Source organism: Marmota monax, unplaced genomic scaffold, assembly GCF_021218885.2.
Source record: "Marmota monax isolate L192 unplaced genomic scaffold, Marmota_monax_Labrador192_F-V1.1 WCK01_AAM20220418_F8-fsc00118, whole genome shotgun sequence".
Lineage (NCBI taxonomy): Eukaryota > Metazoa > Chordata > Mammalia > Rodentia > Sciuridae > Marmota > Marmota monax.
The window spans coordinates 1,913,495-1,933,271 of NW_026695231.1; the positions used below are offsets into that span (position 1 = coordinate 1,913,495).

General features: G+C 39.1%; 1 protein-coding gene across 4 annotated transcripts in view; it reads right to left on the reverse strand.

Moving 5' to 3' along the window:
* Ptpn14 (protein tyrosine phosphatase non-receptor type 14) overlaps positions 1-19,777 on the reverse strand; it is a 180,619-nt gene that overhangs the window by 85,009 nt on the left and 75,833 nt on the right. For all 4 annotated transcript variants that reach the window (XM_046438465.2, XM_058577047.1, XM_058577048.1 and 1 more), the window contains exon 3: positions 6,015-6,184. In XM_046438465.2, coding sequence (XP_046294421.1) covers positions 6,015-6,184 — 170 coding nt within the window. The remainder of the gene's footprint in view (positions 1-6,014; positions 6,185-19,777) is intronic.

Consider the following 19,777-nt stretch of genomic DNA (forward strand, 5'->3'; position numbering starts at 1 on the left):
TCTGAAGCAGTTGGAGATGTACGGAAGAGTGATCCTAAGAGCAGGGCAGGCCCTCGGTGGCTGAGAAGCTCAGAAAACACAGAGGAAAGCACCCGGAGATGGAGAGTAACTGGCACAGGTCCCGTAGCCCTGGGGCTTCCTCCAGTTTACAACAGTGTACTCAGACTGTCCTAGGCAAGGGGAGAAACTGTGTTGGCTTCCGCAGTAGTGGCATTATGTAAAGTCCGTAGAGGGCTCATCATCCCTAACAGGATGGACAGTCCCAACCCAACAGGCAAGTTAGCAACATGTCCTGGAAAAGGAAGAAATGTTATGTGAGCTCATTAGGACAATTAGAAGCTCCTTTGCACTAGGCAAACATACCATTCATCAGTGCGTAGTATAAAGATAAATATGTTTTGGTAGAGAAAAATTTTAGAAGCCATGCACGCACTCAGCAACTGAAACTCTAAAGCCTAAATTCATTCTTCAAAAATTCCTTTTTTTTTTTTTAAATTGTTCTCCTTAGTACTGAAAAAACTAGAGAGAGACTTCCTCACTTGATGAAGACTTGGAAAAATCCCAGACCTAAACTAAAAGCAATGATTGTGGCCAGCAGTTTTCTGGCTTCCCTTTGCAATTGTTAAGTATCCTTCTGTTTGACTAAGAATTTCTCCACCTCTTACAAACCATTTTTTTTCTTCTTCTTCTTCTTTTTGGGTCCAGAAAAATCTGAAAACCATGTGTTTATAATGAGCCTGTTGCTACGCAGATCATTCAAACACATTACAAAAATCTTTCCTTTGAGTCAGGAGGGCATAATGGGGGGGTGGGGAATGAACTGTAGCAAAAGTCCCTTTGCTGATCAGAAAATCTGGCAAAAAGAAATAAGAGAAGCAAAGCAAAATGGAAAAAATTAGGGTGGTCCCCCATCCTTTGAGTCATCTGAACCAAAGGGGGAAAACTAACATTTTTAAAGCCCCAAGGTAATATATCTTAGTGAAGTTAACAAAACTCAGTGGTTCTTAATCTCTTTAATTCCTATGGTTTCGTGACTCATCCCCATCTGTCCGCTAGTATGTCCTTTTTGCCAGTTTTTTCACACTTCTGAATAATGTCCAAATTTCTCTGTTCCCACGTTGATATGTACTCCTATGTGTATTCTCCTTCTGATATCTCTTGTCTTCTCATTCAGTTGTCAGCTTAAGGTAAGGTCTGACTTGACCATTTCTTCTCCAACATGATCATGGATGTTGGCAGGCTTCCCTCGCCGTAAAAAGATCTATTCCCCAACGGTCACATCCAGAGGATGAGATGAGACATACGGAGACAAATTAGTGTCAAAAAGGCAATGCCTCCCAATTTTCTAATTCAAAATGATTTGGAGTTGATAATTTTAATAAAGTCAACCACCTTATCAGACAGTTTGCAATCGACATCATTCTCAAATTTTTGTTGTGTTGTTCTGAACACCCTATTTGAAACAGAGAACCCTTGAACTTCCTCATTCTGAGGATTAAAAAGTACTACCCTGGCCCAGCAGCAGAGCACTACCTAGCATTGCCTAGGTATATTAATTAATGTATTTATACATATACATATATATGTATGTGTATGTATATAATAATTTATACCTGCATATGTATAATACATAATACACATGCATATACACACATATCATCTGACTTTTGTTTCTATAAATTGTAACTACTTCTGTAGAACCTATGGAGAAACAATGTACCTGCTTCTCCCCAGTATAATCAAACTGTGTAAAATTCTTTTTCCTTTTTAGATCATTTACTTGTTTCTGAGGCAGGCAGGTGGCTGACTCTGGCCAGGCAGGATCCACAGAGACCCTGGCTTAGCTGCTGATAGCATGTTAACCTATAAATTTCCACAGGTGGGACCATCTGGGGACAAGAAGTGAAATAAATACTTTAAAAAAACCTTTTACCCCCATATGTCTTGAGATTATACACACCCATGTACACATGCACACACACATGTGTGTGTGTTTAGGTTCACATACACACCAAAACCCCAGAGTATTAACCCTAGATTCTCTGCCCCTATTCATAGGGGGAAAAAAAAAAAAAGGCTGGTCATGACTAATGCTATAGAACCTGTTTTACTCCTAAACAGAAGTAACCAAACCAAGACAAACATGTGTGGCTGGAAACAAGTTTGGTTGGCTCCAGACAAAGGCTTATTTTTTAAGCACAGATGGCTGAATCCTTGCCTCCTCCAATAGGTTGCCCATTGCCTGCCAATCAAAAGCAGATTTTTATTTCTAATCTATGCAAATATCTTACTCGGAGGGACGGACATCACAAAGACTAACTGTTTTGTGTCAGACACAGAGGATCCCAGGTGCTCTGGGAGATGCCAGACCCCATCTCCACCTGGGATGACAGGGGACCAAGGGCTAGAGAGTTAGTCATTAACCAGCTCCTAATGAATATTGTTGGGGCCTCCTGTGAAACATACCACTGGAATCCAGCCCCACCTCCCTGCTTCCCCTGGGCTACTCTGCCTGGAAGGCAGTTTCAGCAATTCAGTTTAGACCTTAGATGCTTCTAAAACTCTGATTTTCAAAGGCTCCTACTGACTGTTAATGGATTCTTCACCTCGAGTGTAGCTCATTTATTCATGTCTAACAATAAACCCAGAAAACTTCAGCATTTAAACATGTTATTGTGTTCAAACCAGCTCTCCTTTATACTCTAGTCCACGTCCCTACAACTCATGACAAGACTCACGGAATCACACCTGGGTCATTGTTGGTGGCCCTCAGAAACCCAAGCACAACAATTCTCTTTTTTTTTTTTTCTTTTTTCCTCCTGTTATCAACTTTCCTTTCTTTACTTACAACACTCTTTTCTCTTATTTCTCCACCTCCTGGGCTTAAGTCTTTCACTTGCTATGACACCCCTTGGCACATTCCATTTTAGGGCCCCTTGAGACAAAAAAATATAATTTTTTTTTGGAATGCTAAAAACAAACACAGACACTCCTTGATGCTAACCCAACTCCTAACTTTAAACATCATTTGCCCAAAAAAACAGATTATGCCTGAAATCTCCACAGTTTACTTCCAAAGTTTAAGTCTGAAAATGTCTTTCAAAACTTTTTTCTTCATTGATTTTTCTGCTTGCATGAAAGTAAGAGTTTATTTCAAAATCCTGTATTGGAAAACACTTCTTTCCCCCCTTATTAACCTTTATCTAAAATGGACCAGACTAGCTGAGCAGAAAGAAATTCTAAAGCAAAAGGAAAGAAGTTCTTTCTAACCAATAGCCACCTCCCAAACTTCTTATTCTACAACTCAAACCTTGAAATCCAAACACTTTTTGTTTCAGTTTATAAATGCAAATATTATTGACAGTCTGTTCAAATGATGCAGCTTTAAGTTTACTTTCTGAGAAAATCTAAGACTACAGAGAGTTTTAGAGGTTAACTCATCCACCTAGTCCCAAGTTTGAACACATGAGGTGTCCTATCAGCCCTAGGCATTCCAATTCAAACTTCTGCTAAAGCTCCAGAATCCATATTTATCATAAATGATCCACATAATTATAAAATAGCAGGCCCTGGTCCGAGAACCGCTGATCCATTCCAACATCCTACACAATATAGTGGCCTCCTCAATAAGACACACACAGGCCATCTAGGCTGCAATATTCCCAGAGATCTCATTCTTTTGTAAGTCTTGTTTCGCTTTTATATGGCTTCAGTATTAGAAACTGTGTTCTTATATAGGACCAAATAGCCAAAGTCTTTCAATTCCTGAACTTCACCTTGTCGGCTCTAATTTTGTGCTCCTGAGTTAACAGAATACCCCCTAGAGAGAGACAAGTCTTTAAATACCTAAAGGCAGCTACTGTGCCCTTGTAAGTCTTCATTTTTCCAAGTTAAGTCAACTCTTTTTCTTTAACTTCACAAATCACAATTTCTGAGTCTTGCACCATTTCAACTACTCTTCCTCCACATCAGACATTACAGAATAAGTCTCTCCATAGTAACAAAACTTCATTTTTCTTACAATATTTTTTTTTCAATGTGCACTAATTTGTAGTATTTTGCCCTTGTCACTTGGCTTGAATTTAGTGATCCAAGAGCTGAGTTTCAGCAAGTACTTATTATCCTAATGCTGTGTGCCTAGCACTGTGTTAAGTACCCAAGCAGGATTCTAAACAGCAGAAACTGCTTCATTGGAGGAGGTGGTCATTTCTTATACAAGAAGGACTTGATGAAATAACTTGAAAACTTGATGAAATAACTTGAAAACAAGTGCATGATAGTAAATGTCAAAGTGCTTCAAATGATTATCATGATAATGGATAAATTGCTGCATACTTGATTTTCTGAGTCAGACTGTGAGTTAACCCATGGCCTCTATTTTCAGACACAACACCTATCCAACAACAGCATGCTTTTGGTTTTTTCGTTTTGGCTTTTTGGTACCAGAGATTGAACTCAAGCGTACTTAACCACTAAGCCCTTTGTTATATTTTATCTGGAGACAGCATATCACTGAATTGCGTAGGGCCTCCCTAAGTTTTTGATTTAAAAAAAAAGAGACTATCAGGGGCGAGGATTGTGGCTCAACGGTAGAGCACTCTCCTTGCACAATGAGACCCTGGGTTCAATCCTCAGCACCATATAAAAATGAATAAATAAATAAAATAAAGGTATTGTGTCCATCTACAATTAAAAAAACATTTTTTAAAAAAGAGACTATCAAAAACATATATAAAAATTTCAAGTGCACCCTTATTTCAAAACTTTAAAATCTACCAAACTATGTAAGTGAAAAGTAGCAGAATACTGTGCCTTCCTATAAGTATGTCACTTATTGGTTTAGCTTCCGAAGCACTCTGAATGCCAAGGTGAAATGCAGCGCATTAGAGATGCAGCTCAGTGGTGGAGCGCTGGCCTAGCACATGTGAGGCCCTGGTTCAATTTCCAGCACTACAGAGAAAGGTGGGGTGGGGGGAGTAGAGGGTTTATTGGATTCCCTTTCCTGCTGGAAATATTCATTTGCTAAGGAGTCTCCCGAGGCATTTTCATGGAAAATTCTTACTAGTAAATAAATCTTACTATATCAACAAAAATGTATTTGTTTTATTGACAGAATTATAAATTACCAGAACTTTATGAACTCTTACAAATATCTCAATTTACAAATAAGAGGGGGGAAATATCAAGTGATTCAAGATGGCAAATGGTTTCTCCAAGGTACAGCAGAATAGGGCCAATATCCAGAGCTTCTCTCTACTGTTTACTTCCTGTCCCCTCTTATTTAACCCATTAAGTTCCAAGTTTTCCATTTTGCAGATATTCCATGAAATTGACATAAGTGCATTAAAATAGGTTGAAAATCATGATCTAGAGCTTATGTATATTATATACATTTTCATATATATGTGTGTGTAGGTGTATATGCATATAGATAAATTAGAGGATGTGAAGTGAATATCTATCTATTAGTTTTCTCAAAGGAACAGAACTATATAAACATAATATTTATTTTCAAAGTTATCATAAGTGGCATATTTGTTGTTCAATTTAAGTTTTAATACATATGCCATGTCTAGAATGATGGGATCTAATGGGTTAACCCAGAACAATCAAAACTCTCTCAACATTTCCTCCTTAATTTTACATCCATCTTTAGTTACCTTCCTAATCTTCAAATCCAAAGCCTGATAAATTATAAATTCCACCATCCCCCCTCAAATTCTTCTATGCTGCTTGACACAATATTCTGCCTGGCTCAAAATCACTGCTGCCTTACCACTGTTACAGGGAACCACTGGGGTTAGCCAGATGGATTCAACCATGCAGAGAGTACTTGCTTAGCAGATGTGAGGCCCTGGTTCAATCTACAGCTGCAAAGCTACAGGTCAACACTGTCCAACTGCCCCACCCTCTCTGCCACTATACAAACCACTACATCAACCAGCTCATCTGCTTCATCAAGAGTATCACAGTTATTTCATACCCTTGTATGGGGAGAGGGGGCGTGCACCTACCTTGTGGCCTCTTGCTGAAGCCATGACACATTTGGCACATAGAACATGACTCCGAAGAAAAGCAGAGGCTCATTAGCGAATTTGTCCAGATGTTTCTTCAGCGGTTTCTCCAGCTCCACCCATCGTGCTTGCTGGCTCTTGCTGAGAAACCAAAGGCCAAAGTAGTGCGTCTAGATAAAAGGGTATAAAACTGCATCAGTTCATGTTTTCCACATGCATCCTGAGATCACACAAAACACAAGATTGCAGTTTCTGCATCATTTTCAGTTCCTCAACTTATACACAAGGATCCAGCTTCGATTTTCTAGGTTTGGAACAAATTAAAGGCAATCATATCCACAGAATACTGTAACTGACACTGATCATCCAGATGCAGCATCCTACCCAGTGTGGCCTTTTGTAAATGTTGGTCCCTATCCAACTGTATTAGGAAAGAGGGTGGTGCAGGGTGTGGACAGTGCTGACCCCCTTTTTTTTTTCTAGGAGCTAAAGGCTGGTTTTCCTGTGTGTCTTCCCAATGCCTGGTGATTGCATATGGAGCTCACTGGCAAAGGCTAACATAGTTATTGCACCTGCTACAGAGTAACTTATTACTCAACCCCTAAGATAAAACCTGCCAACTGAAAGCTTCTGCACTGTAGAATGTGTTCCTACAATGCCAGATTTTAACCAAAACTGTAGTCATTCTTTTTGAACTTTAATGAAGTACTTTAAAAGCATCACCCTGTCACTTTATTATTCATGAACTGCAGCATCTCTCTCCAGGTACCAAGTGCAGAAAGGGGAAGGCTCTCCTCTCCACAGCTGCCCCAAGAGCCCCTGATGGCTGTTCTTGGCAGACTGGTGGGATTTGACAGATGAAAGTGAGATTTTTCACCCTTAGACCCTTAGCCTCAACTGGTTTAGTTTTGAACAACATGCTCAATGATTAAAACAGGTACTTTTATGCACCCAATCCTGTCTTTATATTAATTCATGCTAGGATTTCAGGATTAGCACAATAATCACCAAAAAACAGAACACTGCTTTTGAAGATTCTTTTATATTTCAATTATAGCCTACGACCGTTTACAGCAGCACACCTGGAAATCTGCCTTCAAAAGAATGTTTTCATTACAAGGTTTAATTTCCAAAGGCATTCTTACACTGATGCTCCTGCTCCAGCTGGCTGTCCCCTCAATTTACCAAAGATCAATCTCTGCCATGACCCTACCAAAATCTCTAATGAAACTCTGACTCTGATTTTCCTAGGAAACCAGATGTCCCCTGCCTACACAAAGCTGCAAACCCAGGTGCTTTTAAAGGACATTTTAAAATGGATTTACTTTCAGATGGGCAAAATGATTTCATCAGCTTCTTCCATGATGTTCCAAAGAGCAAGTTCAGAATCAGAAATCTATCCATTTCTCAAGTGACAAAAATGCCAACAATCAGAGTCCCAGTCATATTTTTATCAACTTAGGCACACTTGAGTGAATTCTGACCCTACTATTCATTTCCTAGCTTCAGTGAGTCCATCAGGTGTTCCAACACAAGCTCAGGCTCACGTAGAGGAAATGAAATGCTGCTAAAGAGCAAGAAACAGGCTTTGAAGCCAATTCATTTCCCAGCTTTTGCACCGTTCATATAGTAACTTTGTGCAAGTCACTGGGTGCCTCCCTCCACCCTAGCCCCCACAAGACTCTGAGCTTTCTCACTTGTAAATGGGAATAACTAGGATTGTTGTAAGGAGTGGACTTCAGATAATGCTTGCCACCCAGGTACATGGCACGTGGTAAGTACTTCATAAACACTGCCTTCTGTGGCTGCTGGCTCTGCTACTCCCGCTGTTACCACCACCATCACCAGTAAACGGTGTGAACTCAAAGGGATTTTGGGACCCCAGACTCTTCTTCATCTTCTTCTCTTTTGCTTTCTATCCATGAGGGACATGGTTTTGCTCTTCCAGGCACCTCCACCCTGAAATGTTGCCTTCAAAGGCCTAAAGCAACAGGGCCAACCAACCATGAACTGGTACCGTGACACCATAAGCCAGAATAAACTCTTTCTCTTTATAAGTCAATTATCTCAGGTATTTTTATTACAATAACAGAAAGCTAACACAGAATTAGAAAACAGAGATCATTCTGGAAGTAATGAGAAAAGTAGACAAAAGTAGAAGCTGGACCTAAGGAGTATAAGGGAAAAAATAACAACAAAGCAGTGTGACTCCCCTAAATTAGTCTTTAAAAATCTCAGTATAGGCATTTAGGGACACTCGAACATCAGTCTGATGATATTCTTGGGGATCTATGATAAAGACTTAGGCTAGCCTCCAATAAGGTAACTTGGGTCGTTAATTCAGCAAACTTGTTTGATAAAGGTCAAAGGCATTTCTGCATTATTCTGAATCCCTTTGTGGAGGATAGTGCCATATAAGGGTCTCCCACTACATTTTGGATGACTAGGAATGTTTACATATAATAAATGAGGTAATGTACATAAACTGTAACATGCTATGCAATAATTAGAGTTGGAAAAGAGCCCTTTTATAAGCATGGGTGGAGGAAGGGAGGGCAAGCTTCACATTGCTTAATACAGTAACCATAATTTATGATCTTTCACTAAAAGTAGTTTTGACATTTGGCGGGTATTTTCATGGTCCTTACCTCATTCTAATTGTAATATTTCCTCAAATTGGTAACATTCAAATTATAAAGGGTCACAGGAACCACATAAACATTTGACAACTGATTTTACAAAACAAAACAAAATATTATTGCTCCTACGACTTAAAGGTTAATGTTTCAAATTTCCTCTTTTTCATTCCCACCCATTCAAATCATGAAACCAGATCTGAATGCTTGCAAAACACATCCAAAGAATATTCTATGGAGTGCACACATCTGCACGTGCACATGAAGAAGTACACGCTCCTGCACACCAACACGCACACACCCACATGTAGAAATGAAGAAGTAGAAGAAAACTCAGAGTAAGGTGATAATCTTGAGCCACAGTTAATAATATAGAGTTCCAAATAACAATGCAAACCACTTCAAGTGGAAAAACCTAACTTATGGCATTTTTTGCTGCTGCTGCTGCTGCTGCTTAAATACAGCATTTTCCAGAGGACGAAGAGTATTTCAGAGTGACTCACTATGCAATTACCCAATGAAATGGTTACATAACTATTCCAGAAATGGGGTTCCCAGTGCAGTGTAGAATTAGGGGAGGCAAGTTATCTGCAGCACACAGTTTACAACTACTCACTCCCAGGATATCCTGATTTAAGTGCTGAATTCAGTTATCCAGCAGGAAGGAAAATCCATTTATGAGGTTCCCATCCCTACACTATCTTTTTGATGCTGTGCCCAAAATAACCTTCTCCATTCCCACCACACTTCTGTCCTTCTGCCTCTGGTTACACCCCTACTCTAGAGCAGAAAGATCCTGATTCGAAGCTCTTACAATCCTTTGTTGAAGTTCAACATAGCCATGTCTACACAGTGCCTCACAGGAAATGGAATCAGAACCTGAGCCCTCAGTTCAACTCACATGTGCACCAACCAACTTCCTGTGTACTGCCCGAGGGACTATTAATTCCATTGAGCCCAGCTGAGACCACACCAGGCCTGTTCATAACAGACCTGCCAATTTAAACTCTAGCTGCATTTTGTGAGCTGGACTCCACTGCTGAACACTGCCACGTGGGTGAGGAAAATGTAGGAGATGATTCCAAACAGAAACCACCTTCTCCCTAACCAGAAGGATCTCCTCGCATTACCTGAGTAAATGCCTGAAACGTCTGTTTCATGTCTAAGGGACCAAAGGTAAGCCAGACCCAGAGGATCCTCATGATACCCTCTGGGCTGGGTAAAAATCCCATTTTCCTCTCTAGTTTTAGAGCCCACAGAGCTGGTGCCCTGAGTTCTGCAATGACTTTGCTGCAATGAAAAAAGAAGACCAAAGAACCAATTCCCAGGGAGAGGAACCACATCTCTGAACCAATTACTAAAAACGTACTATGATGAAACAACGTAGGAAAGCCACACTAAAATGTTATTTTTATGTGATAGTTTTGATTTGGTTTGAGGTTTTGTATTTTAACAGAGGAAGCATAAATAGAACAAAAAGTCTGCTGGTTTCTTCAGTGGCAGATTGGTCTATCTTTGACTTTAGCATTAAAATGTCCATTGGTCCGTATTGTGAAAAGATTCTAGGGAATAAAGTTAATTATAAATAGCTTGAGGCAGTGGGTATATTGGAAATCTCCATTCCTTCTGCTCAATTTTGCTGTGAATCTGAAACCGTTCTAAAAAAATAAAGTCTATTGAAAATAGCTTGGAGTCTTTTTGATTTGTTCAATCATTTATGTGTAAAGACATGATATATTTCTGAACATTAACAACTAATAAGATTTTTTCTTTTTTGAGGGTTTTGTTTTTCCAGTTTTGAGACCTATGGAATGGCTTTAATATTTAATATTATTTGTAAGGGTAATAGATTCAGGCTTGGCAATTACAAGGGATTAAACTCTTTATCTTAATTAAAGCATTTTGAAGAACTAATCATCCAGAAGCAAAAGTTCAAAACATCTTGCCTTTAGTTGTAACAGGTTGCCAGTCTTACCCAGTATTTCCACTATCAATTAAGAAACAATGTTGGTGTGCGTCCACATAAAAAGTACAGGAGTTATGTGCAAGCATTAGCAGTTTCACCGTTTCATCGAGGCATGGAAAATATTTCAAAAAGGTGACCATAAGCAGACTCTGAAACAGCACTTCATGCAATTACATTCCAACAGCTTTCGAAAATAAACCACTTTAAACTGTAAGAACCAAATGGTGTGCAATCAACCTCCACTACAGGTAGGTCCGGGACTTCTACAACTGACACATCTATAATTAACAACTGCGCCATCTTCATTTTCCTAGCCATTATCTCCATGAAAGGACAGGAAAACAAACTGCAGAATCACACAGATATAGGAGGCACTGCTCCCTTGGCATATAAAAAAAGATGAAGCCTTACAGTGGAAGACGGGGGAAGTTATCTCACCTATGGTCTCAACTCCTAGAAAATGGAGTCCAAATGCCAATTCACATTGTAGGTCTGACAGAGAGCTAGTGAGATTTCATATCATAATCTGTTTTAAATTTTTTTTATTTATATATGACAGTGGAATGCATTACAATTCTAATTACACATATAGAGCACAGTTTTTCATATCTCTGGTTATATACATAACATATTCACAACAATCTGTGTCTTCATACCTATACTTTGGATAATAATGATAATCACATTCCACCATCATTAATAACCTCCTGCACCCTCCCTCTGCCCTATCTAGAGTTCATCTATTACTCCCATGCCCCCTCCCGCTCCCTATCCCACTCTAAATCAGCTTCCTTATATCAGAGAAAACATTCGGCATTTGGTTTTTTGGGATTGGCTAACTTCACTTAGCATTATCTTCTCTAACTCCATCCATTTATCTGCAAATGCCATGATTTTACTCTCTTTTATTGCTGAGTAATATTTCATTGTGTATATATACCACATTTTATTTATCCATTCATCTACTGAAGGGCATCTAGGTTGGTTCCACAGTTTAGCTATTGTGAATTGTGCTGCTATAAACATTGATGTGGCTGTGTCCCTATAGTATGCTGTTTTTAAGTCCTTTGGGTACAGACAGAGGAGAGGGATAGCTGGGTCAAATGGTGGTTCCATTCCCAATTTTCCAAGAAATCTCCATACTGCTTTCCATATTGGCTACACCAATTTGCAGTCCCTCCAGCAGTGTACAAGTGTACCTTTTCCCCCACATCCTCAATCAACACTTATTGTTGTTTGTATGCATAATAGTTGCCATTCTGACTGGAGTGAGATGAAATCTTAGAGTGGTTTTGATTTGCATTTCTCTAATAGCTAGTGATGATGAACATTTATTTATTTATTTTTAAATGTTAATTATTTTTAATTTTTTTAATTTATTTTTAATTTTATTTTTTAGTTGTAGTGGACACAATAGCTTTATTTTATTTATCTATTTTTATCTATTTTTTTATTTTTATGTGCTGCTGAGGATCGAACCCAGTATCTCACACGTGCTAGACTCAAGGCAAGCGCTCTACCACTGAGCTACAAGCCCAGCCCCTCACATCATAATCTTTATAGAGACAAAAATACAACACGAAATTCTAGCACCAGCAATTTATCCCAACAGTCTATCTACTCTTGGCAGATTCCTAATCAGTGCTGATTATTACAATCCCCTCCAAATGTACAATCATATAGATGTGGTTAAAGAAGTTATGAATACAGCAAGATTCCACCATTATCTGCCAGGGCCAGAGGGAATAAGAGGTTTCAAGGGCTCCCCAAATCACACATAAAGTACCAACTATAAGTAGATTAGTTTGAATCAAACCACACAATTATTCTTAACATAAGTTAACTTTTCTTTGATGATAAGAAATGCATACAAGGATCTTGTGTCTTGATACACTCTAGCCATATGTGGAAATTTCTACTGCTGCTGACAACTGTGGATACATCAGCTTTTAGTAAAGATGAAAATATGAATTTGAAAAAAAAAGGGGGGAGGTGGTTAAATTAGAGAATAACTACCTGCCTTATGAAATTATTCTGAATTTGTTGTTTTAGACTCCCTTAAAAGCTAGGATTCTCAGTCTAGCCTTAGGAGAGATAGAAGTGTTATCAAATTCAATATTCTCCAGAGCTCTGGATTTTCCAATAAAATAAAAGCTTTCTTCCTCAAATAGGGTAGAGCAATGAGTGAAGAGTATCTGAGATGCCTTTGTTAAATCATTTATCTCTCCCTCTTCCACTTGTTGCTTTTTAAATAGTCAAGATTATCCTTAAAGATATCATTCTATCTTATTTTTACATTTCACTGGAATTCTTGTGGTTGTCTGTCTGTTGTAGCAATGCTGGGGATCAAACCCAGGGCCTTATGCATGCTAAACAAATGCTGTACCACTAAGCCACAACCCCAGCCTGGAATTCTCGATATTCATTATTACTATTAACATAGCCATCTTTGCCTTTCTTAGAACAGTACTGATGATATAATGTGAGACTGGGCTTGGTGGCACTCGCCTATAATCTCAGCAGCTCAGGAGGCTGAAGCAGGAGGGTTGCAAATTTTAAGCTAGCCTCAGCAACAGAGCCAGGCCCTAAGCACATTATCAAAACCCTGTTTCTAAAGAAAACAAAAGGACTTGGGGACGGGGCTCATTGGTAAAGCACTCTGGGTTAAATCCTCATTACTAAAAAATTAAATTAAATTTTAAAAAGAAATATAATGTGAGTCACAGATTCATTTTTAAATCATCTTATAGCTACCTTTAAAAAGTACCAAAAGGTGATTAATTTTAACAAATTTTATTTAAAATGATAAATTCAAAATCTCATCTAAAACGTAACAGTTAATACTGAGATATTTTAACCCTTTTTTTATACCAATTCTTCAAAATCTGACATCAAATTCACACTTAACCATATGTCCATCTAGCCACAACCCAAGTGCTCAGTAGCCACATATAGACCAAACTGAACAGCACAATTTTTAGTAACTATTCAAGGAGTTGAAAGACTCTGCCCTCAGATCATAGGCTCTAATCATTAAATTCATCTAAAAATGGAACAAGCAGATTTTTAGAAGGGTGAGAGAGAAGCCTCTGGAAGCTTTATCACAGAGGCTGGGCAACCTGTGTGGTATCTTGCAAAGGGCATGGCCCTACCGACACATTTCTCTGTGGCAGGCACTGTGACACTGTGACAACTTTGCAAAACTGACTCATCCCATCAGCTCACAGATGTTGCTACTATTACTATCTTCATTTTACAGATGAGAAAACCAAGGCACCAGGTAATTTAGTAACTATCTAGAATTACACAGCTGCTGAGTGGCAGAGTCAAAATTAGAACTCAGGCAGTCTGGTCCAGGATCACACTTCCAGCCACTACACTCCTGCAGCAGAGGGTGCCTAACAACGGAAAGTAGCTAAGACAATTGACAGTACCATGGCATCCTATGCAAATCTCATTTGTTCCACATCCTCACCATGGTCAGTATGTTCACTTTATTCTCCATTCCAGCTTGTGTGTGTAATGGTAGCAAAATATTGTGAACTACATATGCCACATAAGTCACAAAACAGGTATACACTGTATAAAGGACAATAAACATAGAGTCAGCCCTTGGGATTCGTTCCAGATCTCCTGGGATAATAAAATCTGCAGATACTCAAGCCCCTTTTTATAAAAAGGCATGTAACCTACACACATCCTCCTGTTACACATTAATCCATCTTTAGATTACTCAGAGTGCCAAAGACAATGTAAATGCTATGTAGTGGTTATTGAACTGTTTAGGGAACAAGAAGGGGTAAAAAAGCTGCCTATGTTCAGTACAGAATACTTGGAATATTCTGAATTTTAAAAAACCCTGTGATTAGTTGAATCCACATATGAGGAACCCATGCATACAGAGAAATGACAACATCAAATTTTCAAATATATGGTTTAGTTATAAGGCAGCATGATTTTAGGTATTTCTTTCTTAGCCTAGGTTTACAAATTGAGATGGGAGCTCCAGATACAGCACCCTTCTGTAAACAGAACAGCACTATTTTACACATGATATTTCCTAGGATTTTATTTGGGGAAAAGGAAAAGGATTAAACCCATTGATTCAGATATGCTGTAGTTCTATTATCTGAATTCTGATTTTATCAGTCCCCTCTCTCAAATCTCTTCCTTAATAGAAACTCATACCTGTAAGTTTTGTCTGACCTTGAAAATGATTGAAAAGATATTTTTTTCCTAAAAAGTTCATTCTTATTACCTCTTGCCAGGATCACTATGGTCTCCACTGGAGTCCCTGTTCCTCCTGTCCCTCCCTTCCAATCCCCATTCTGTTCATCATTGGGTCCTTTTCCTCATACAAAAGTTGATCACATCACACTCCTCCTTGGAGTCCTCTGATGTCTTCACATCTCACAGCAGTATTTCCCCCCACTCCCCAAAGTTTAAGAGTATTTACTAGAAGGTTAAAATAATTGTGAAACATTGTTATGGTTTGGATGTGAGGTGTCCCCCAAAAGCTCACGTGTGAGACAATGCAAGAAGATTCAGAGGAGAAATGACTGGGTTGTGAGAGTCTTAACCCAATCAGTGAGTTAATCCCCTGTTAGGGATTAACTGAGTGGTAACTGAAGTGGTGGGGTGTGGCTGGAGGAGATGGGAATTGGGGCATGGCTCTGGAACTGGTATCTGGCAAGTGGAGACCTCTCTCTCTGCTTTCTGATCTTCACGTGAGCCGCTTCCCTCTGCCACACTCTTCTGCCATGATGTTCAGCCACACCTTGAGTCCCAAGGAATGGAGCCTGCTGTCTATGGATGGAGACCTCTGAAATTGAGCCCTCAAACTTTTCCTCCTCTACAGTTGTTCTGATGGGGTCTTTTAGTCACAGCAGTGAAAACTAAAACAAACACCTTTTTGGTTTCTTTCTGCAATGCTAGGGGTTGAAGCAGGGCCTTGCACGCGCTAGGCAAGCGCTCTACCACTGAGCTGCACCCCAGCTCTGCCACATTTGTTTGTCTGTCTTCTTGCTGCAGAACTTCGGAGAGTGGTTCCCAAAACATGTTACCAAAACGCTTCTCCTCCACTTCACTCTTCTGGGAACTAGACCTGGAGAGTCACCTGCCTCAGTTTGGACCAGCCTCACAATTTACCAGCACAATGCCTGTATACAGGTCATCCTGAGCTCTAATGTGGGGACAGCACAGACTCACGAGATGTAAGTGAGCTGATAGGTGGAAAGTGCTCCACGCATACATGGGACATGAAAAGGTGATGACTTCTGAAGTCTTTGTGAGACATTTTAGAAACTGCCCTACAGGATCTAGTTAAAACTCAAGGATCCAGCCTGCCTCACCACACTCCCCGCCTTTCCCTGCCACGACCCCCTCCACACTCACAAACGCAATGGTGAAAATCACCCTCTGCCCTGTCCTAAAAATTCTGTGTTCTTTCCCGCTTCTGCCCTTTGGCATGAACTGTACCCTGGGCTTGGTTTCTCATTCCTCTGCTCCCCTACTTCCTGGGGGCAGGCACCCTTCACATGCAGCTTCACATCACCCTTCACATGAACCAGACCTGGACCCTCTGAATGCCGTGGGAACCAGCAGCACACCAATACACCTGAAACAGACTTGCTGCTCAGTGTACCGCGCACCTCCAAGCCTTCACACATCTGCCCAAACCCACAGAACATGCAGCTGCAACAGTGAACCCTAATGCAAACTAGGGGTTTTAGGTGATAGTGATGTGAGGACATAAGTTCATTAATATTAACAAACATCTGACTAGCAGGGGTGAGGGGCTATGCATGAGTTCGGATGGGGAGTACAATCTCTGTACCTTCCTCTCAAACCTAAAACTACTCTAAAAGATAGTCTTTAAAATTTTTTGAAGACGCCTGTAATCCCAGCAGACTGGGAGGCTGAGACAGGAGGATCACAAGTTCAAAGCCAGCCTTAGCAACTTAGCAATGCACGTAGAACTCAATGAAACCTGTCTCTAAATTAAAATAAATACATTACACACACACACACACGAGCTGGGGATGTTGCTCAGTGGCTAAGCCCCCCTGGGTTCAATCCCTGGTACCAAAAAAAAAAAAAAAATCTTTGAAGCCTATTTTACAACTATCTTACAAGATTAACTGGTAAAAGAATTAACATATCACCAAGTAGAAAGGAACGCGAACAGTATGAAGAGACAAGGAAAGAAAGGACCACAAGCATTGCAGGTCAACTCAACGTTAGAAGAGGTAATAGCTGCAGCAGATGGAATGTCAGATAAAGAATTCAGGATATACATGCTTCAGATGATCTGGAGTCTCAAGGAAGACATCAGACAGCAAAATCAGACAATGAAAGATCACTTCAACAATGAATTACATAAACAAATCCAAGAAGCAAAAGATCAACTAACCTCAGGGAAATAGAGGTTATAAAAAACCAACAAACAGAAATCCTAGAAATGCAGGAAGCAATAAGCCAACTTAAAAACTCAATGGAGAATACTACCAGCAGAGTAGAACACTTAGAAGACAGAACATCAGACAATGAAGATAAAGTATTTCAACTGGAAAAGAACATAGACAGCTCAGCAAGACTGTTAAGAAACCATGAGCAGAACATCCAAGAAATATGGGATAACATCAAGAGACCAAATTTAAGAGTCATTGGGATACAGGAAGGGACAGAGTTTCAAACCAAAGGAATGAGCAATCTATTCAATGAAATAATACGAGAAAACTTCCCAGACTTCAAGAATGAGACAGAACCCCAAATCCTAGAAGCCTACAGGACGCCGAATGTGCAAAATCATAAGAGACCCACACCTAGACACATTATAATGAAGATGCCCAACATACAGAATAAGGAGAGAATTTTAAAAGCTACAAGAGAAAGGAAGCAGATCACATTTAGGGGTAAGCCAATCAGGATAACAGCTGATCTTTCAACACAGACTCTGAAAGCTAGAAGATCCTGGAATAACATATTTCAAACACTGAAAGAAAATGGGTTCCAACCAAGAATTGTGTTTCCAGCGAAATTAAGCTTCAGGATGGAAGATGAAATTAAAACCTTCCACGAGAAACAAAAGTTAAAAGAATTTGCAGCTAGAAAACCATCTCTTCAAAACATCCTTGGCAAAACATTACAGGAAGAGGAAATGGAAAATAACAATGAAAACCAACAGTGGGAGGTAGGACACTAAAGGGGGGAAAATAATCAAAGAGGAAAACAAACCATGTTTAGTAACATAAATAAACAAATATGGCTGGAAGAATAACCCATATCTCAATAATAACCCTAAATGTTAATGGCTTAAACTCACCAATCAAGAGACACAGGCTAGTAGAATGGATCACAAAACAAGACCCAACAATATGCTGCCTACAGGAGACGCATTTGATAGGAAAAGACATACATAGGCTGAAGGTGAAAGGTTGGGAAAAATCATATCACTCATATGGACTTCGGAAACAAGCAGGAGTATCCATACTCATATCAAATAAAATAGATTTCAAGCCAAAGTTAATCAAAAGGGATAAAGAGGGACACTACATACTGCTCAAGGGAACCATACACCAACAAGACATAACAATCATAAATATATATGCCCCAAACAATGGTGCAGCTATGTTCATCAAACAAACTCTTCTCAAGTTCAAGAGTCTAATAGACCACCATACAATAATCATGGGAGACTTCAACACACCTCTATCACCACTGGACAGATCTTCCAAACAAAAGTTGAATAAGGAAACTATAGAACTCAATAACACTATTAATAACCTAGACCTAACTGACATATATAGAGTATACCACCCAACATCAAGCAGTTACACTTTTTTCTCAGCAGCACATGGATCCTTCTCAAAAATAGATCATATATTATGTCACAGGGAAACTCTTAGACAATATAAAGGAGTAGAGATAATACCATGCATCCTATCTGATCATAATGGAACGGAACTGAAAATCAACGATAAAAGAAGGAAGGGAAAAGAATACATCACTTGGAGAATGAACAATAGGTTACTGAATGATCAATGGGTTATAGAAGACATCAAGGAAGAAATTAAAAAATTCTTAGAGATTAATGAAAACACAGACACAACATATCGGAATCTATGGGACACATTGAAAGCAGTTCTAAGAGGAAAATTCATTGCTTGGAGTTCATTCCTTAAAAAAAGAAAAAACCAGCAAATAAATGATCTCATACTTCATCTCAAAATCCTAGAAAAAGAAGAGCAAAACAACAGCAAAAGAAGTAGAAGGCAAGAAATAATTAAAATCAGAGCTGAAATTAATGAAATCGAAACAAAAGAAACAATTGAAAAAATTGACAAAACTAAAAGTTGGTTCTTTGAAAAAATAAACAAAATCGACAGACCCTTAGCCATGCTAACGAAGAGAAGAAGAGAGAGAACTCAAATTACTAACATACGGGATGAAAGAGGCAATATCACAACAGACACTTCAGAAATACAGAAGATAATCAAAAATTATTTTGAATCCTTATACTCCAATAAATTAGAAGATAGTGAAGGCATAGATAAATTTCTTAAGTCATATGATCTGCCCAGATTGAGTCAGGAGGATATAGACAACCTAAACAGACCAATATCAATCGAGGAAATAGAAGAAACCATCAAAAGACTACCAACTAAGAAAAGCCCAGGACCGGATGGGTATACAGCAGAGTTTTACAAAACCTTTAAAGAGGAACTAATACCAATACTTTTCAAGCTACTTCGGGAAATAGAAAAAGAGGGAGAACTTCCAAATTCATTCTACGAGGCCAACATCACCCTGATACCTAAACCAGACAAAGACACTTCAAAGAAAGAAAACTACAGACCAATATCTCTAATGAACCTAGATGCAAAAATCCTCAATAAAATTCTGGCCACTCGGATACAAAAACTTATCAAAAAAATTGTGCACCATGATCAAGTAGGATTCATCCCTGGGATGCAAGGCTGGTTCAATATACGGAAATCAATAAATGTTATTCACCACATCAATAGACTTAACGATATGAACCACATGATCATCTCGATAGATGCGGAAAAAGCATTTGACAAAGTACAGCATCCCTTTATGTTCAAAACTCTAGAAAAACTAGGGATAACAGGAACATACCTCAATATTGTAAAAGCAAT